At 38.8% G+C, this 16436-nt stretch overlaps 4 protein-coding genes and 1 long non-coding RNA gene across 7 annotated transcripts; 3 read left to right on the forward strand and 2 right to left on the reverse strand.

Moving 5' to 3' along the window:
• The first annotated feature begins 1080 nt into the window (after positions 1 to 1080).
• Positions 1081 to 7224, forward strand: LOC111781332 (phospholipase D delta). 2 transcript variants are annotated; one of them, XM_023661864.2, is made up of 11 exons: positions 1081 to 1689; positions 1823 to 2766; positions 2971 to 3087; positions 3949 to 4143; positions 4278 to 4580; positions 4681 to 4749; positions 4828 to 4975; positions 5060 to 5208; positions 5735 to 5887; positions 6204 to 6404; positions 6538 to 6626. In XM_023661864.2, exons 2-11 carry the CDS (start codon positions 1828 to 1830, stop codon positions 6586 to 6588), a joined length of 2325 nt encoding a protein of 774 aa, XP_023517632.2. In that variant the 5' UTR covers positions 1081 to 1689; positions 1823 to 1827; the 3' UTR covers positions 6589 to 6626. The 2 variants fall into 2 exon arrangements, with proteins under 2 accessions (XP_023517632.2, XP_086976278.1); XM_087120152.1 differs by lacking the exon at positions 6538 to 6626 and adding an exon at positions 6634 to 7224 and having other exon boundaries at positions 1088 to 1689.
• A 590-nt stretch (positions 7225 to 7814) lies between these two features.
• Positions 7815 to 8333, forward strand: LOC147786728 (uncharacterized). The gene is made up of 2 exons (XR_015414586.1): positions 7815 to 8013; positions 8114 to 8333. It is a non-coding gene; the product is annotated as an uncharacterized LOC147786728 (long non-coding RNA).
• Positions 8334 to 8424: 91 nt separating this feature from the next.
• Positions 8425 to 10555, forward strand: LOC111782082 (uncharacterized). Its single transcript, XM_087120245.1, is given in 8 exon segments — positions 8425 to 8440; positions 8571 to 8693; positions 8806 to 8882; positions 8930 to 9070; positions 9398 to 9415; positions 9417 to 9548; positions 9876 to 9939; positions 10046 to 10555. Coding segments are annotated over 8 exon segments (786 nt in total). The 3' UTR covers positions 10261 to 10555.
• Positions 10556 to 10574: 19 nt separating this feature from the next.
• On the reverse strand, positions 10575 to 11820 carry LOC111782081 (thiosulfate sulfurtransferase 16, chloroplastic-like). 2 transcript variants are annotated; one of them, XM_087120333.1, is made up of 6 exons: positions 11685 to 11820; positions 11520 to 11600; positions 11244 to 11428; positions 11095 to 11165; positions 10922 to 10975; positions 10575 to 10836 (listed from the first exon to the last, which is right to left on the reverse strand). In XM_087120333.1, exons 1-6 carry the CDS (start codon positions 11762 to 11764, stop codon positions 10807 to 10809), a joined length of 501 nt encoding a protein of 166 aa, XP_086976459.1. In that variant the 5' UTR covers positions 11765 to 11820; the 3' UTR covers positions 10575 to 10806. The 2 variants fall into 2 exon arrangements, with proteins under 2 accessions (XP_086976459.1, XP_023518631.2); XM_023662863.2 differs by having other exon boundaries at positions 10575 to 10844.
• Positions 11821 to 13341: 1521 nt separating this feature from the next.
• Positions 13342 to 14919, reverse strand: LOC111782288 (putative F-box protein At1g65770). Its single transcript, XM_023663140.2, has 2 exons — positions 14440 to 14919; positions 13342 to 14334 (listed from the first exon to the last, which is right to left on the reverse strand). Exons 1-2 carry the CDS (start codon positions 14827 to 14829, stop codon positions 13600 to 13602), a joined length of 1125 nt encoding a protein of 374 aa, XP_023518908.2. The 5' UTR covers positions 14830 to 14919; the 3' UTR covers positions 13342 to 13599.
• Between the last annotated feature and the right edge of the window lie 1517 nt (positions 14920 to 16436).

The following is a 16436-nucleotide window of genomic DNA, read 5'->3' on the forward strand; positions in this document are numbered from 1 at the left end:
GGCGAGGGAGGTGGAAGAGAAGCAAAGAAAGAATATAGTTAAATAAGGGAAGAAATAATTCCGATCGTTTTGGAAAAAAGGGTGATAGAAGATGGAGGTTGAGGCAAAGAATAAAGGAGTTTGATTATGGATCGAGACTGTGTGATACGTAGTTTTGCAAGTTTCCACACTCTTATAAGAAATACTTCGTTATCTTCTCTAACTGACGTGAGATCTCATAATCCACTCCCAAACATTACTGACACATCGTCTAGTGTCTAGCTCTGATACAATTTGTAATAGTCCAAGCTCATTATTAGCAGGTATTGTTCGCTTTGGCTCGTTATGTATCACCGTCAGCCTCACGGTTTTAAAACGTTTATAAAGATGTAGAAATCTCTCCCTAGTATACGAGTTTTTAAACTGTGAGGCTGACAGTGATATATAACCGGTCGAAACGAATAATATATGCTAGTAGTAGGCTTGAGCCGTTATAGATATATGAGCATGCATGAAACTGTGTGGTTGATGGTTTTTATACCATTAAACGTATGATAGAAAAATATTTTGAATTTGTACGATTATTAGAGCGTGCACGAGATTTGTGGTTGATAGTTTCGAATTCATACCGTTATTAAAAACGTGCATGAGGCTATGTGATAGTTAGTTTTGCACGGTTAGATACACGAGAAAAAATTATTATGAATGTATACCATTACTAGGAGTGTGCACGAGACTGTGTACCCGATGATCTAGCAATGCTATACAGAAAATTTTTTTGAGTTCGTATTGTTATTACGAGCTCAAAACGTCATTTACCCTATTAAATGCATCATTATCCATCTTTTAATAATATACGGGAGAGCGTGTGAGAGAAGGTCGGGATTATGAAAATACTGAGAGACGAGAGACGAGAGACGAGTTGAAATATAAGGTAAAGAATATACTCCATTGACTAAAAGGTTAATTTAGTAAATTCACTACCCAAATTAAAAGTTTGAGAAGCTATGATAATAATAATCAAACCCAAATTAAATAAAGATGAACTTAAAATTAAGTATTGACTTATGGATACTGAAACAGCGATTTAACAGAAAAAAGTGATCGCTTAGCTCAAAAACAAAACCGAAGGCGATAGATCCGATACCTTTCTTCCGATTGAAACGATGAATCTTTGAAAGAAACCTCCTCCGTTTTTGGGAATGATTCGAGCTGAAATGGTAACTTTTACATAAAGCACATCAACGACTGGAAATAACTATGATTTTGATACGAAGATTCACTAATCACAGTGCGCCCCACGTTCTAGTGCCTTCAAAAGCAAATAATCGTCGCTTTAGAACGGATCATCAACGCATTTCTCAGCTTATTCTCTTGCTTTCGCTTTTACAGTGAGCGGTGAAACGGCGATGGAGATGGATTGTGGTATCGATTGAGAAATTTCAACGCACGCGTGGGCCAATTTCTTGGTTAATTTGGTGGTTACCAGTTGATTTTAACATGGAGGATTCAGACTGGTAACGAAAATCTTATGGACTTTCAATTTCTTCAACTGTCCCTGTCCCACGTTAATGAAGGCAATCGCCATTTTGTTCTTCGTTTTACATTTTGGGAATGAACAAAGGGGTTTGAAGATCTCTGAATCAAGCAAGATTATTCGGATTTGGCACTGTTCATAAGCTGTTCTAGTTTTGTAGCCGCTTGATTTTGGTAAGAAATTTCTTGTCAGTCAAAACCCATTTCCCCATTTCAATTGTTTACTATTTTCTTTGTTTCTTGCGTCTTGTTTTGTGGGTTTTGGTCGTTTAAACCACTGAAACGGCGGTGGGGTTTGTCGCTTCAGTTTTCATGGCGGAGAGTTCAGAAGAGGTCTATCTCCATGGCGATCTCGACCTTAAAATCTTCGAGGCCGTCCAGTTGCCTAATATGGATATAATATCGGAGCGTCTTCGTCGGTGCTTCACCGCCTGTGGTACTCTCGACTACTCTGCCATTAAATCCGTCGGAACCAACTCTCGTTCCGTCGACGAGGGGAAAGTCCACCGTGGCCATAGCAAAATCATCACCAGTGATCCATATGTTACCGTCCGGGTTCCTCAAGCCACCGTCGCACGGACTCGCGTGATAAAGAATTCCCAGAATCCCCATTGGAACGAGCATTTTGTTATCCCTCTTGCACAGAAAATGGCTGAAATAGAATTCCAGGTGAAAGACGACGATGTCTTTGGCGCTGAGGTTATGGGGACGGTCAAGTTCCCAGCTCGGCAAATTGCCTCTGGTTTGACCATTAGTGGGTGGTTTCCGGTGATTGGCTCCAATGGCAAGCCGCCGAAGCCTGACACGAAACTCCGAATCGAAATGAAGTTTACCTCGGTTGAGAAGAACCCGACGTATCGTCATGGTATCGCCGGAGATCCAGAGCACAAGGGTGTGCGGCATACATATTTTCCTGTCAGGAAAGGGAGCTCCATGAGATTGTACCAAGATGCTCATGTGCCTGATGGGCTGCTGCCACAGATTGAATTGGATGGTGGGAAGGTTTTTAGACAAGGGAAATGTTGGGAGGATATTTGCCATGCTATTACAGAGGCTCATCATATGATATATATTGTCGGATGGTCTGTTTTTCATAAGGTGAGGCTGGTTAGAGAGCCGAGCAGGCCACTGCCCCGAGGCGGGGATTTGACTCTTGGTGAGCTGCTCAAATACAAATCAGAAGAGGGTGTTCGAGTTTTGTTGATGGTTTGGGATGATAAGACTTCTCATGACAAGTTCTTCATCAGCACGGTGAGATTTCTTTAGAATATACAGTTGAATGATTGAATGAATCCTTGTGATTTTAGGCTAGAGTTCTTGAATTCTGATGCCTTGAATATCATTCTTTAATCTAGTACTAGTTTCTATGATTATATTGAAGGGATTGCTCGAAACTCTTCTATATAAGACGGGTTGGAATAATTGATTGTAAAATGTAATCGTCGTCGGTTGCAGGAAGGATTGATGCAGACGCATGACGAGGAAACCTACAAATTTTTCAAGCATTCTTCTGTTATTTGTGTGCTTTCGCCTCGCTATCCGAGTGGCAAGCTAAGCTATGTGAAACAAAAGGTATGGGTTTAATACCTCCCTGTGCCAAGGGGGGAAGATGAGGAGGCTACGATTTATCACTTATTTTGAACCTCATGGCTGATGTAATTGAGGCATACTCATTTTATTTTGCCCTCCCCCCCCCCCCCCCCCAAAAAAAAAAAAAAATGTCTTGGGTGTGGAAACGATTGGAGAGGGGAACGAAACATTCTTTACAAGGGTGTGGAAACGATTGGAGAGGAGAACGAGTGCCAGTGAGAACGTTGGGCCCCGAAGGGAGATGGATTGTTGGATACCACATCGGTTGGAGAGGGGAACGAAACATTCTTTATAAGGGTGTGGGAACCTCTCCCTAACAGATGCGTTTTAAAAACCTTGAGAGGAAGCTTGAAAGGGAAAGCCCAAAGAGGACAATAGCTACTAGCAGTGGGCTTGGATTGTTACAAATGGTATTAAAGCCAGACACCGGGGAATGTGTCAACGAGGAGGCTAAGCCCCAAAGAGATGTGGACACCAGGTGGTGTGCCAGCGAGGACGCTGGGCTTCAAGGGGGTGGATTGTGAGGTCCCACATCGGTTGGAGAGGGAAACGAAACATTTTTTATAAGGGAGACGCGTTTTAAAAACCTTGAGGGGAAACTCAAAAGGGATAGTCACATTCTTTATAAGGGTGTGGGAGCCTCTCCTTAGTAGACACGTTTTAAAAACCTAGAAGGGAAGCCCGAAAGGGAAAGCTCAAAAGGATAATATCGGATAGCGGTGGGCTTGGACTGTTACCGTTCTTGTTTCTCTTATTTTGGAGAGTCAATAATTCTATGGAATGACTTTCTTTGTGATTGACTGACCTATTATTGGAAGTTGCTCATGTATTGTGTTTATCCAGGTTGTAGGGACTGTCTTCACACACCATCAAAAGTGTGTCCTTGTTGATACTCAGGCATATGGTAATAATAGAAAGATAACTGCATTTCTTGGAGGTCTTGATCTCTGTGATGGTCGTTACGATACACCCGAGCATCGATTGTTTCGTGACCTCGACACAGTATTTAAGGAAGATTTTCACAATCCTGCAATTCCTGTGAGTAAAATTAAACGACAATTTTACTTCGATAAAACAGTTCGATACTTGATTACGCTTTTCTCTTCTGGGCGGTTAAGAACTTGAGACAATTGCCAATGTTTTTGTTTGTTGTTTTGGATGGAACACACTAGCCTGGAACCAATGGTCCAAGGGAACCATGGCATGACTTGCACTGTCGGATCGATGGGCCAGCTGCATACGACTTGCTTATGAACTTCGAGCAACGTTGGAACAAAGCCACAAGATGGACAGAGTTTGGCCTACGGTGCAGGAGAATTACTCACTGGCATGATGCTTTAATAAAGATAGAACGCATATCATGGATACTAAGCCCTAAACTAAATATGTTACCGGATGGTTCAACAAAAGTTCCAGACGATGAACCTAATGTATATGTTTCGAAGGAAGAAGATCCCGAAAACTGGCATGTTCAGGTTCGAATTCATACAACTCATGGGCTTGTTATGAGTTTTCTTATTATGGGTTTCATTTCTTTATTAAATCCATGCCTATATTTTGTTTTTTCTTTTTTAGATTTTCCGATCCATCGACTCTGGATCAGTCAAAGGGTTTCCAAAAGATGCTCATCTTGCCGTGTTGCAGGTCCTCACTTCACTACTCCCGATTTTGATTAGTAGAATATCAATTTGATGTCGATATGTCGTTTGCTTGTGGCTGCAGAATCTTGTATGTGCAAAAAACTTGGCTATAGAGAAAAGCATCGAAATGGCATATATCCAGGCTATCAGATCGGCGCAACATTTCATTTATATCGAAAATCAGTATTTTATCGGATCGTCGTATGGATGGCCAGGATATAAAAATGCTGGTTAGTCTCTCTTCCAAGTTCTGTTCTAGAGTTTTAATATCCACTATTCTATATTGTACATTTCTGGGTTTATGGCATGAACAGGGGCTGATCATCTCATTCCCATGGAGTTGGCCCTTAAAATTGCGAGCAAAATTAGAGCCAAGGAAAGATTTGTTGTATATATTGTTATACCAATGTGGCCCGAGGGAGATCCGAATAGCGGTGCCATGCAAGAGATTCTTTATTGGCAGGTAAATCGCTATCTGAAATAGAATCTGGATAGATTGAATGTGAAACATTGACTGCAGGCTCGGGTTTCCACAGTATCCATTATCGAATGTGATGTACTAGACCATTAAACAAGCTAGCTAAGTGTGAGATCCCACATCGGTTGGAGAGGGGAACGAAGCATTCCTTATAAGGGTGTGGAAACCTTTCCCTAGTAGACGTGTTTTAAAACCGTGAGGCTGACGGCGATACGTAACGGGCCAAAGCGGACAATATCTGCTAGCGGTGAGCTTGGACTGTTACAAATAGTATTAGAGCTAGATACCAGGCGGTGTGCTAGTGAGGACGCTGGGCCCTCAAGGGGGGTGGATTGTGAGATCCCACCTCGGTTGGAGAGGGGAACGAAGCATTCCTTATAACGATGTGGAAACCTCTCCTTAGTGGACGCATTTTAAAACTGTGAGGCTGACGACGATACGTAACGGACCAAAACGGATAATATCTGCTAAGCTTTGGGTTTAAACATTTGCATATTACTTTTGATCGTAGGGACAAACAATGCAAATGATGTACGACATTGTTGCAAGTGAACTAAAGTCATCAGAGCAACCAGATTTGCACCCTCAAGACTATCTAAATTTCTACTGTCTTGGTAAACGCGAAGAAATTCCTGCAAATGGACCGAACATCGACAATGCAACGGTACGGTAACTTTTCAAAAAATGAAGCTGTGTTTTCAACAGTAAACGTCGTTAATAACGAGTTCTTTCCTTTTCTTCCCACCTATTGGCCTCGTCTGATAATTAGTATAGGAGTTGATTCTCATATTGTTTCGTTTCAATTTTATCGGATGTTCTTGACGGGACGGTTCTCATTTTGCTGTGACCGTACGTTTCATGATCACGAAATCCATTGTTTCCCAGTTGGTTAATCTTACATATCATTCGATTTGGAGCAAGTTTATATTGGTTGATCATAACTTTAATACTCTTTTTTGTTGAATATGCATACATTTCAGGCGTGTAATTCACTAAAACATAAACGGTTTATGATTTACGTTCACGCCAAGGGAATGATAGTAGATGATGAATATGTAATCATTGGGTCTGCTAATATCAACCAAAGATCTATGGCTGGGACAAAGGATACCGAGATAGCCACCGGCGCCTATCAGCCGCATCACACGTGGGCAAAGAAACAGAAACACCCACATGGTCAGGTTAGCCCTTTTCTCAACTTCTCTTGCAACATCGTCATCGTTTCTTCGTCGGGAAATGAAGCATATTGATCTGAGTAACTTAGCATTAAACCAATATCAGTTTTCTCATCATTGTTAATCACTATATGAACAGATTTACGGGTATAGAATGACGTTATGTATGCTCGATCCTTGTTTTGAGTAGCCAAAAACTTAGTTGTCTCACCATTGTTAATCACTATATGAACAGATTTACGGGTATAGAATGTCGTTATGGAGCGAGCATCTCGGTATGCTCGATCCCATTTTTGAGGAGCCAAAAACTTTGGAATGTGTACGAAGAGTGAACAAGATTGCTGAGGATAACTGGAGGATATTTACAGCGGATGAATTCGCGACGTTGCAAGGCCACCTTCTCAGGTATCCGTTGCTCGTCGACCGTGACGGGAAAGTCAGCTCTCTGCCTGGATATGAAAACTTCCCAGATGTTGGGGGGAAGATAATAGGGTCTCATTCAACTGCAATTCCTGATGTTCTGACCACTTAGGCTCCTTCTGCAATGGTGCTGTCTGCAAGTTTGGTCTTAGGCTCTGTAAGTAGTTGCCACTGGTAGAACTGACCCTCTCGAACCGGAGTCGAAACAGGCGAACGGGGAAGAGAATCGATACCTTAGTAGTGAGTAGGCAAGTTTACTGTCCAAAAGTATGAAAATTACATAGCTTTCTGCTTTGTTTTGTTTTCTGGTGAGATTTTCTTTGCTGTTCATTGATGATTGTATGCAATAAGAGATATTGTGGGTTTTCATTCATTTTGCTTCAAATAAAGTTTCAACATTGGAAAATTATGTATGTTTTTTTTTTCATAATTTATTCGAAAATGTTTAGATTTTTAGTTGAAATAAAATATAAAAAAATTACAAATTTGTGGCGCTGTGGTTGAATCACTACCAATAGCGTGTTATGTAGGACTCTTGCCTCCCCCGGACCCTTAACTTATGACATCATCGTCGACTTAGTTTTCAATTGGATATTTAGGGATCTCTCTTGTTCATAGATTATTGAGCTAGATTTCAGCTTTGTTAATTCAAAAAATTATTAATGATTTTTAAAGGTTTAATAAGAAAATTATTTAAAAAGAAAATTATTAATGATTTTAAAGGTTTAATTTATTTCATTATAAGCGTGTAAATTAATAAAGTTTAAAATTTTAATGGATATGTTTAAAATTTTTAATGGATATAATTATTAATATAGAGATTTAATTAATAAACTTACAGACAAAAAATTAAAATTTTAATGGATATAATTATTAATATAGAGATTTAATTAATAAACTTACAAAAATTAGGCTATAATTTGATTTTTTTTTTTTATCATATAAAGCTAATTTGAAGATGCAGTGATGTACGGTTGAGATGCGAGAGTGCACGATAAGAATAATATACACACTGTACTGGAAAATTCTTGAAACAATACGAAATTTTTTTCTCACGAATCCCTAAGGTTTCTCTCCTCGCACAAGTCACGACGGCGATTTGCGACCGCTGCGGCTCGTGGAGAAGCCGTCTTCAGAAACCCTAAAATTCGTGTTTTGTATCTGTGTTTGCCTTTTGATTTCATTGCGGAAAATGGTAAGTTTTTTTTATTTTTTATTTTTTTTATTGATCTTTATCTGTTTATCGTTGTTTTTGTTTGATCTATTGAATATTTAATAATCGAATGCCAGCGCAGGCTGATTCTCATCGCAAAAGGTGAGCTTAAAAACTTTCTGTTGAAATGATTTGTTTTTCTTACGATTGACGATCTCGGGGTTTTCTGGACCTAGGGCACAGAGATGATTTGTGTCGCAGCGTTCACGATTTTTTGTACCGTCGAATTTTTTTTACCACTTTTTGTCATGGGATGTTGATTAACTAAATTTGAACCTTCCTTGAAGGGAATAATTAGTCCACGCTCTTGAGCATTTTTAGAAGTTTTTTTTTTCATCCGTTCAGATGTCTGTAAGTTCGTTGATAAAAGAGTAGAACATTTTCAATGGAAGCATGGGTGAAAGAGATTGTGTGTTTTCGATGATGAAACTTGGCAGTTAAAGAACTTAGAACATTCTATTTCGAATATACTCATTTTAGTAATTCTAATGCCAGTGGATCCTTGATGTTATAACTATTTATTGTAATAATTGATGCAGGTACTCTCGATCTCCTTCCCCCTGGAGAGCTCCTTCAAGGTCAAGATCTAGATCTAGGTCGCGATCGAGGCCCAGGTCAAGATCCAGATCATGGTCAAGGCCAAGGTCTCAAAGTCGTGGAAGGTTGGTTTTTATAGTTTTTTATTACTTGGATAAACTGAAAGTCAAAATGCTTTATGTTGGTGAACTTGGTACCTGAACCCTGTTCTTATGGTTTCACATGTTTCTGATTTAGATCAAGGTCCACAAGTCGTGGGAGGCGCATTTCTTCAGCTGGAACTCTGGATGAAAAACAAACAATACTCTGTTTCAGTACTTGAATTGGGTCTATTTCATGCCTTTGCTGCTTAGGTTGTTAGTGTTTCGATTCTCCTTGGATAACGTTTTTAGCTTCTTCCAGGCAGAATGCCCTTAACCCTGGGAATACGCTTTATGTCACCGGTCTCTCTGCGAGGGTCACTGAAAGAGACCTTGAAGAACACTTTTCCAAGGAGGGCAAGGTTAGCTTCTGAACCCCAATTACTTGCAATGGATTGCATGATTATATGAGATTTACCTACTTCGTTCGTGATCTGAAAACAAACAATACAACATAAAGCAAGATCATATTTATTGAATTCTTGAACGTTGGAATGATAATTGGATAGATAACAAATGACTTTAAGTTCTGTGAATCCATAATATCCCATCGTATCGAAAAACAGAAAAATATATAAACTAACAATTGGATTAGTTAACAAATGGCCCAAAGTTCTTCTATTACTTGTTTTCTTGGTCATGGTGTAGTCAGTTTATTCTTTCTTTTGTAATGCTTCTAATATTTGCAGGTAGCTTCTTGTTTCCTTTGTGGTGGAACCACGAACACGAATTTCCCGGGGTTTTGCATTTGTCCAGATGGACAATGTTGATGATGCTAATCGGTGTGTTAAGCATCTCAACCAGTCAATTCTAGAAGGTCGATATATAACTGTGGAGAAGGTACTATGATTGTTCTTCTCTGGTTAGCGTTCGAGTAATTTCGTTATTTTTTCCTAACTTGGAGATTTTCTGGTTATATTCTGAACAAGTTGTGTCAGCTATGTTGGCAGCAATCAGAGATGATGAGTTCTTCATCCATGTCAACTTTTAGTGAAACAGCTTGGTCAATGACAAGCTTAAACAACAGATTTCAATTGCGCCCGATCAACTAAATAGATTTCAAAAGAGCTTATCTGAAAACAATATGAACGATACGATCGAACCCTTTTATTTATATTTGACGGGTTATTACCGAAAGAAATGAGGTACGCATTTGTTGTCTTTCAGTCACAGAGGAAACGGCCAAGAACTCCAACGCCTGGACACTATTTGGGGTTGAAAAACACCAGACTCTGGTAAGCATAACCTATTGAGTAATTCGCAATGATGTGCTTTGAATTGTAATTTACCTGATGCATTACCTTGACGCTGGTTTTGTTCCTTCTTGTTCTAAGGCTACCGTGATGATCGAGGAAGGTACCGTGGTGGCTCTCTTCGTGATGACTATGGTTATCGTCGGTCTTCAAGACGCTTACCATATCAGGGGCCTCGAGAGTACTCCCCTCGACATTCCTCCCCTTATGGTGGAAGATCAAGGAGGGATCACTCCAGGTCGCCTCCTTACTCCCCGTATGGCAGCCCGGATAGGAGGTATCCTCATGGCTCCAGGTGAGGCATCTTTTAATGTACCTTTTTTTCGTGCTGTTAAAGACGACTGTGGTTGGTTATAAGTGTAGTCGAACATTTGTTTGTTCCTCCTAGTTTCAAGCAGTCCAACTGGCCGAACGTTTATCATATGGGTTTATTTGACAAACGGTATTCAAAGTACTTTTCTTTAACCCAACTGTTCAAAACTAGTTCGATCGAAGAAAATAGGAGGAAACGTCGTTAATTAGTAACTACGAAACGTTGTATTTGATGATTCTTTTTGAACTTTTACCTCTTAATTTGATCATTTAGTTCCTGTACTTATTAACTCTCCATAGATACATAAAATTTATGTTTATTGAGATTCACAGTGATCGATCGATACAAGATCTCCGAACATGCTTGCTTCCTTGTCATTTACTCCGAGAAAGAAAAGATTTGAATCCATAACATTTTTGAGTAGTTGAACGGTCTCTCTAAGAGACGATGCGAGTAGTGAGTAACCGACATTTTTTTTTTTTTTGGTGATTATTTAGAACTTCCCATGGGAAGTCCATTGCGAGACCAAGCTTCATATCCACCTGATATGTCCATTACATACCTATATCCCTACACAAATATCACTTCATACTTCCACATTCTTTGAAGGTCAAATTAATAAAAACTAAAAAACCGAAAGACTTTACAGAGGCAAGAAGATCGGCGGCAGCCATACGAGACCGCTTACCCCTTCGGCTTCCCTTTCCGACAATACAAAACCACCAAAATTCAGATTCCAATCATGAAGGATCATCAAGATTTTCAAAATTTTCTTCCCAAAAGGATCCATAATGTAATTTCATAATGAAACCGAACTTACAACGATGATTTCATCATCTTCTCTGAAATGAATCGCCACTTCCGCCAAGAAATGTGGATTCCTCGTCATCTCTGCAAAAAATCTTCATTAAAAATCATCGAATTTCAATTTTAGTGGAGAGAAATTTTGAGAATCGGACAGAAAATTACCCGATCCGACTCTGTGCAAGTAAGGGATGTTAATGGCGGCAGGAGCGTGCCCGGCGCTGAACTCTTCCGGCGTTCTTACATCTAAGTAACGATATCCTGCTTGAAGAAGCTCCAGAGCTACACGCACCGGCACCGACGTCGGAACCGCCGTGGCTTGCACCGGCTTTCTCAGAATAGCATTCCGACTTCGATTAATGAAATCGGAGGTTAGTTAGAATTTTAAACACATTAATTGATGTTCGAACTTCATTACAATTGGAAGGCGCATTTGTTTACCTGGTGCTCGAATGTTCATGGCTGACGCCGGAGTATCTCCGGCGGCGGTGCAGAGAATCCGTTATCGGCAACAACCTCCCCCTGCGAACAAAAACTTAAGCTTAGATTATCAAATGAGTCGTAAATAAAGACATAGATTAGAAATAAAATGAGTTGAAGATATACGTTGGCGTGAGATTATTGTTATTGGGAAGAAGAAAGAGAGAAATGGAGGTAATTAAAGAGGCCGAGGAAGCGTGCGACATGGCGGTGCGGCCGCGGACGCAGAAGAAGAAGAAGAAGGGAAAATTTTATAATATAAATTAAGACATGAAGGCCTAAAATGTTAAATTACGAATATTTGTGGACTAAATACAAATTAAGTTCAAATAATAGGACCAAACTTAAAATTATTATTTTATTTTATATATATATATATTTAAATATAAATATATAATAGAAAAAGTTTAGAAGTTAGATTGATTTAAATATTAATTGGCTTAAATTTATTATTAACTATTAATGTTTAAATGTTTAAAGAAATATATTTTGTATATATATAAATAAAGAAAGAGAAGCAATAAAAACATTATAATATTTATGAAATATTTGAACATTTAGTGGAGAGTAGTTATAAATTAGCTTCATTACATATTAAATATGCTAGAAATGTTATTACTCCTAATTATAAATATATTAAATATGATTAAATACCAATTAAAAACTGAGTACAGATGATTAATTTCCAAATAATAAATGTCAAATAGTAATTTTTTTTTTTTTTTTTGGTGAAATCAAGTTGCAATTAATGTGCTCAATTTTAATATTTTGTTTCATTATTGTTTATATTTCGTTTTTTTTTTAAGTATTAATTTGTAATTTATTTCTTGTTTATCTTTATAATTTTCAAAAATAAAATATTTACTAGGAAAGTATATTTATATTTAGACCAAATATTTCAAACTACTTGTCATTTCAATTTTCTTATCAAAGATATTCATTCTACCACTTTATGTTAAGAATAACGTGGAGATACAATTTTTTTTTTTTTTTTGTCGGTAAAGTTTAGTATATTTTTTATTTAGTCCTTAAATTTTAAAATATTACAATTTTACTCATAAATTTGAAGTTAATAGCATACAATTGCCCCTGCGCCCGCTTTATTGAAGATTATGTTCCTCCCTAAGTTTAGGGAACCCTAATTTTCCGTCTTTGTACAATGCTACAATGTTGCAGTCTTGGAGAATCGAGGAACCTTGCGAATTTCAGATGTTGGATGATAAAGGTCCCACATTGGCTAATTTAGGGAATGATCATGGGTTTATAATCAAAGAATATTATCTCCATTGGTGTGTGAGGCCTTTTGGGAAGCCCAAAAATAAAGCCACAAGAGCTTATGCTCAAAGTGGATCATTATAGAGAGTCATGTTCGTCTAACCCTAGAAACATCAATAGGGAACCTTACGAATTCTAGAAACACCAATTCCTTGAGTGCTTACAAGCCTACACGATTCAACCACTTGATTAATTTGAAAATACAGTAAATTCATTTCCTTTCGAAGAGATTCATAGCAAGGATCCCCATAATGGTACGATATTGTCCACTCTTTAATATAAGCTCTCTTGACTTTGCTTTGGGCTTCCCCAAAATGCTTCCTACCAATGGAGATTGTATTCCTTTACAAACCCATGATCATTCCCTAAATTAGTCGATGTGGGACTTTCATCCAACCGAGTAAAGAGTATAATCTGCGTATTCATTGCATTGGGAGGATGAGGGACATGGAGAAACATCCAAAGTTCAGGAGGCAAATCGGACCACCGTGCAAGACTGTAGAGAGAGAATCAAATCAAAGAGGAAAGTTTTCCAAGGGCTTGAGAGTTCTCCATGTTCCAAGAAAACATATTTACACATTCTAAGAACACCTTATTACAGACTACAGAGCCAAGATTCAGAATGACACATTGACGACACCATTAATTTAGAGCCACACTAAGATTCAGGATAAACACAAAATAGTTAGGAAGAAAACTTACAGTATCGAGAATGCCAACTGATGAGCTTGGGACTCCATTTTTGCGTCTCATCCAGCATCCTTAGCTAGCAGGCTGAGACGTATAAATTATCAGAAGCATGTTCTTCATACTGAGTGGCCTCCAAGTTGAGCCAAATTGGGGGCGGCCCAAAAATAGGTTCATTATCATGGATTGATGCTTTGGCAATCCTTTTATACTTGAGCTCGAAATAATGAGTGTTGTACCCGAGAGTGGATCTTGGTGCATGAGTAAAATATATGCAACTCCCTTTAACTCCTTCAAATTTTGGGGCTGAAATTGAAAAACAACAATCATTGCCCAAAACAAAGGATTGATTCCCCAAATTTCTAACCTCCACCCATCTTCCCCACTCTTGATCCAGCCTGTGGACTTTGAAATCAGTTACTTTAGGAGGTGAATCTTCAATGAGATTATTCAACCAATGGATATGGAAAATATCTGCATTCCATAACAGTGGCTCCTTATCCAGAAATCGATCAACAACATAAAGTTCATCATCAGACTCCACCAAATGCTTCTGATTACCAAAACCACACAATGGAGGAGAAAACTGTACCAATCTCATCGATGAATCGATCCAGAAAATTGTTCCCCATCTATCAACTGCATAAAACTGCCCCTTGTACACAATCACATCGTCGTAGTGAAAATTCCGGTCGTCAATCAGCGTCCATTTGTAATCTCCATGTTTAGCAAACCCTAATTTTCCACCTGCGTAAACAGCTACAATGGTGCAATACTTCACATCGATCCAGGGGCAATCAGGGAACATTACAACCTTAGTAATTCGAGGAACAAGAGCACCATTAGTATATCCAAGCGTATACGATTTAGCTACTTCGTAAATTCGAAAATCCAGCAAGTTCACTTCCTTCCGAAATACCTCGTTGTCATATTTAACATAGCGTGTTGAAAGCGGATGCAGAAAACGCATTGTACCTAATTTTGTACTCTCGACCTTCGCCAACCAGCCCTCCGCCGCAAAAGAAGAAGAAGAAGCAGAATCGGACGAGTGTTGATGATCGAGGGGACTTAGGCGATAGATGACCCTTCGGATAAGCAAGGCATCGGTGAGATGATCGGCGGTGAAGATTGGAGAAGGAAGATCGAGAGGTAAAAGAGAAGAAACGATGTTGAAAGGAGGAAGGGAAGCACGCCAAGATCGGCAGACGCTGCGAAATCGAAGGATGTCGATGTACGTTTCCAAGCTTTTTCCGATGATCGGCAAAATTTCAGGAGGAAGATCGGACCACTGTACACGGCTATCTTCCATGGCGGAGGCTTGACTGGCGGAGGGAAAGAATCAATTTCGTCCAACAGAAAGACGACTCGAATTACGGTAACCAGATATAAAAGTATTTTAAAAAATAGTTTATATTTCGAAATAATAAGATATCACGGAGAAATAGGTAAATTGATAATTAATTAATTTTTTTATTATAGATAAATTATTTAAAATACTCATAAAACTTTTCATCTTTTATATTTTATTCAAATATACCCATGAAGATTTTGTCTTTCTTTGATCGGTTAAAAGGTTTTTAACAATGACTAGACTCTAGGGAGCATAAAGTTCTCGCTTGCACACTATTTTAAGTGTCGGATTTGATAATGTTGGCACATCATTCGTTTTCCTTTCCCATTAGCTGGACTCTAAGGAGCACAACGTTCTCGCTGGCACACCATTTTAAGTGTCGGCTTTGATAACGTTGGCACATCATTCGTTTTCCTTTCCCATTAGCTGGACTCTAGGGAGCACAACGTTCTTGCTGGCACACCATTTTAAGTGTCGGCTTTGATAATGCTGGCACATCATTGTGTCAGTTTTGATAACATTTCCCTCCTTTAAGGCTTCCTGCTAAGGCTTCCTTGCTCAATGTCGCTCCTTTAAGGCTTCCTTGCTCAATGTCGCTCCTTTAAGGCTTCCTTGCTCAATGTCGCTCCTTTAAGGCTTCCTTGCTCAATGTCGCTCCTTTAAGGCTTCCTTGCTCAATGTCGCTCCTTTAAGGCTTCCTTGCTCAATGTCGCTCCTTTAAGGCTTCCTTGCTCAATGTCGCTCCTTTAAGGCTTCCTTGCTCAATGTCGCTCCTTTAAGGCTTCCTTGCTCAATGTCGCTCCTTTAAGGCTTCCTTGCTCAATGTCGCTCCTTTAAGGCTTCCTTGCTCAATGTCGCTCCTTTAAGGCTTCCTTGCTCAATGTCGCTCCTTTAAGGCTTCCTTGCTCAATGTCGCTCCTTTAAGGCTTCCTTGCTCAATGTCGCTCAAGCCCATAACAGATATTGTATCTTTAGACTTTCAAGTTTCCCCGTTAAAACGTTAGACTTTTATTTATTTTTGTTCAGGTTTCCCCGTTAAAACGTTAGACTTTTATTTATTTTTGTTCAGGTTTCCCCGTTAAAACGTTAGACTTTTATTTATTTTTGTTCAGGTTTCCCCGTTAAAACGTTAGACTTTTATTTATTTTTGTTCAGGTTTCCCCGTTAAAACGTTAGACTTTTATTTATTTTTGTTCAGGTTTCCCCATTAAAACGTTAGACTTTTATTTATTTTTGTTCAGGTTTCCCCAAACGTTAGACTTTTATTTATTTTTGTTCAGGTTTCCCCGCCCCGGTTTTTAAAACCTAGTCATATCCCCTACCTCTCTCTGCCCTTGTTTTCTAAAACTTGTTAAAGACGAATTGGCTTAGCTCACTTGATAGTATCTCTCTAAAATCTTTTTTAGTTCAAATAATAAAACTGTTTAGAGCATATTTGGATTTTCAGTTCAAATAATATAATTGCTTAGTGCATATTTGGATTTTAAGGTAACAAACACTCTTCAATTATTTGTTTATTTCTCCTTTCTTTATGAAGACGGGTTTTCATTTTACCAATTCTGGGC

The sequence above is a fragment of the Cucurbita pepo genome, chromosome 19 (genome assembly GCF_057944985.1).
Source record: "Cucurbita pepo subsp. pepo isolate OVF chromosome 19, ASM5794498v1, whole genome shotgun sequence".
Lineage (NCBI taxonomy): Eukaryota > Viridiplantae > Streptophyta > Magnoliopsida > Cucurbitales > Cucurbitaceae > Cucurbita > Cucurbita pepo.

Bases quoted from the DNA above. Each gene is read 5' to 3' on its own strand.
- LOC111781332 (XM_087120152.1), top strand. From the start codon at position 1,828: ATGGCGGAGAGTTCAGAAGAGGTCTATCTCCATGGCGATCTCGACCTT. The intron at 3,088-3,948 runs GTATGGGTTTAA...GTGTTTATCCAG, and splicing joins TAAGCTATGTGAAACAAAAG to GTTGTAGGGACTGTCTTCAC. The intron at 4,144-4,277 runs GTGAGTAAAATT...GGAACACACTAG, and splicing joins TTCACAATCCTGCAATTCCT to CCTGGAACCAATGGTCCAAG.
- LOC111782081 (XM_023662863.2), bottom strand. From the start codon at position 11,764: ATGTCGCACGCTTCCTCGGCCTCTTTAATTACCTCCATTTCTCTCTTT. The intron at 11,601-11,684 runs GTATATCTTCAA...TTTTGTTCGCAG, and splicing joins AACAATAATCTCACGCCAAC to GGGGAGGTTGTTGCCGATAA. The intron at 10,845-10,921 runs GTAAAGTCTTTC...ATATTTGTGTAG, and splicing joins CCGCCGATCTTCTTGCCTCT to GGATATAGGTATGTAATGGA.
- LOC111782288 (XM_023663140.2), bottom strand. From the start codon at position 14,829: ATGGAAGATAGCCGTGTACAGTGGTCCGATCTTCCTCCTGAAATTTTG. The intron at 14,335-14,439 runs GTATTTCGGAAG...CGAATTACTAAG, and splicing joins ATGTTAAATATGACAACGAG to GTTGTAATGTTCCCTGATTG.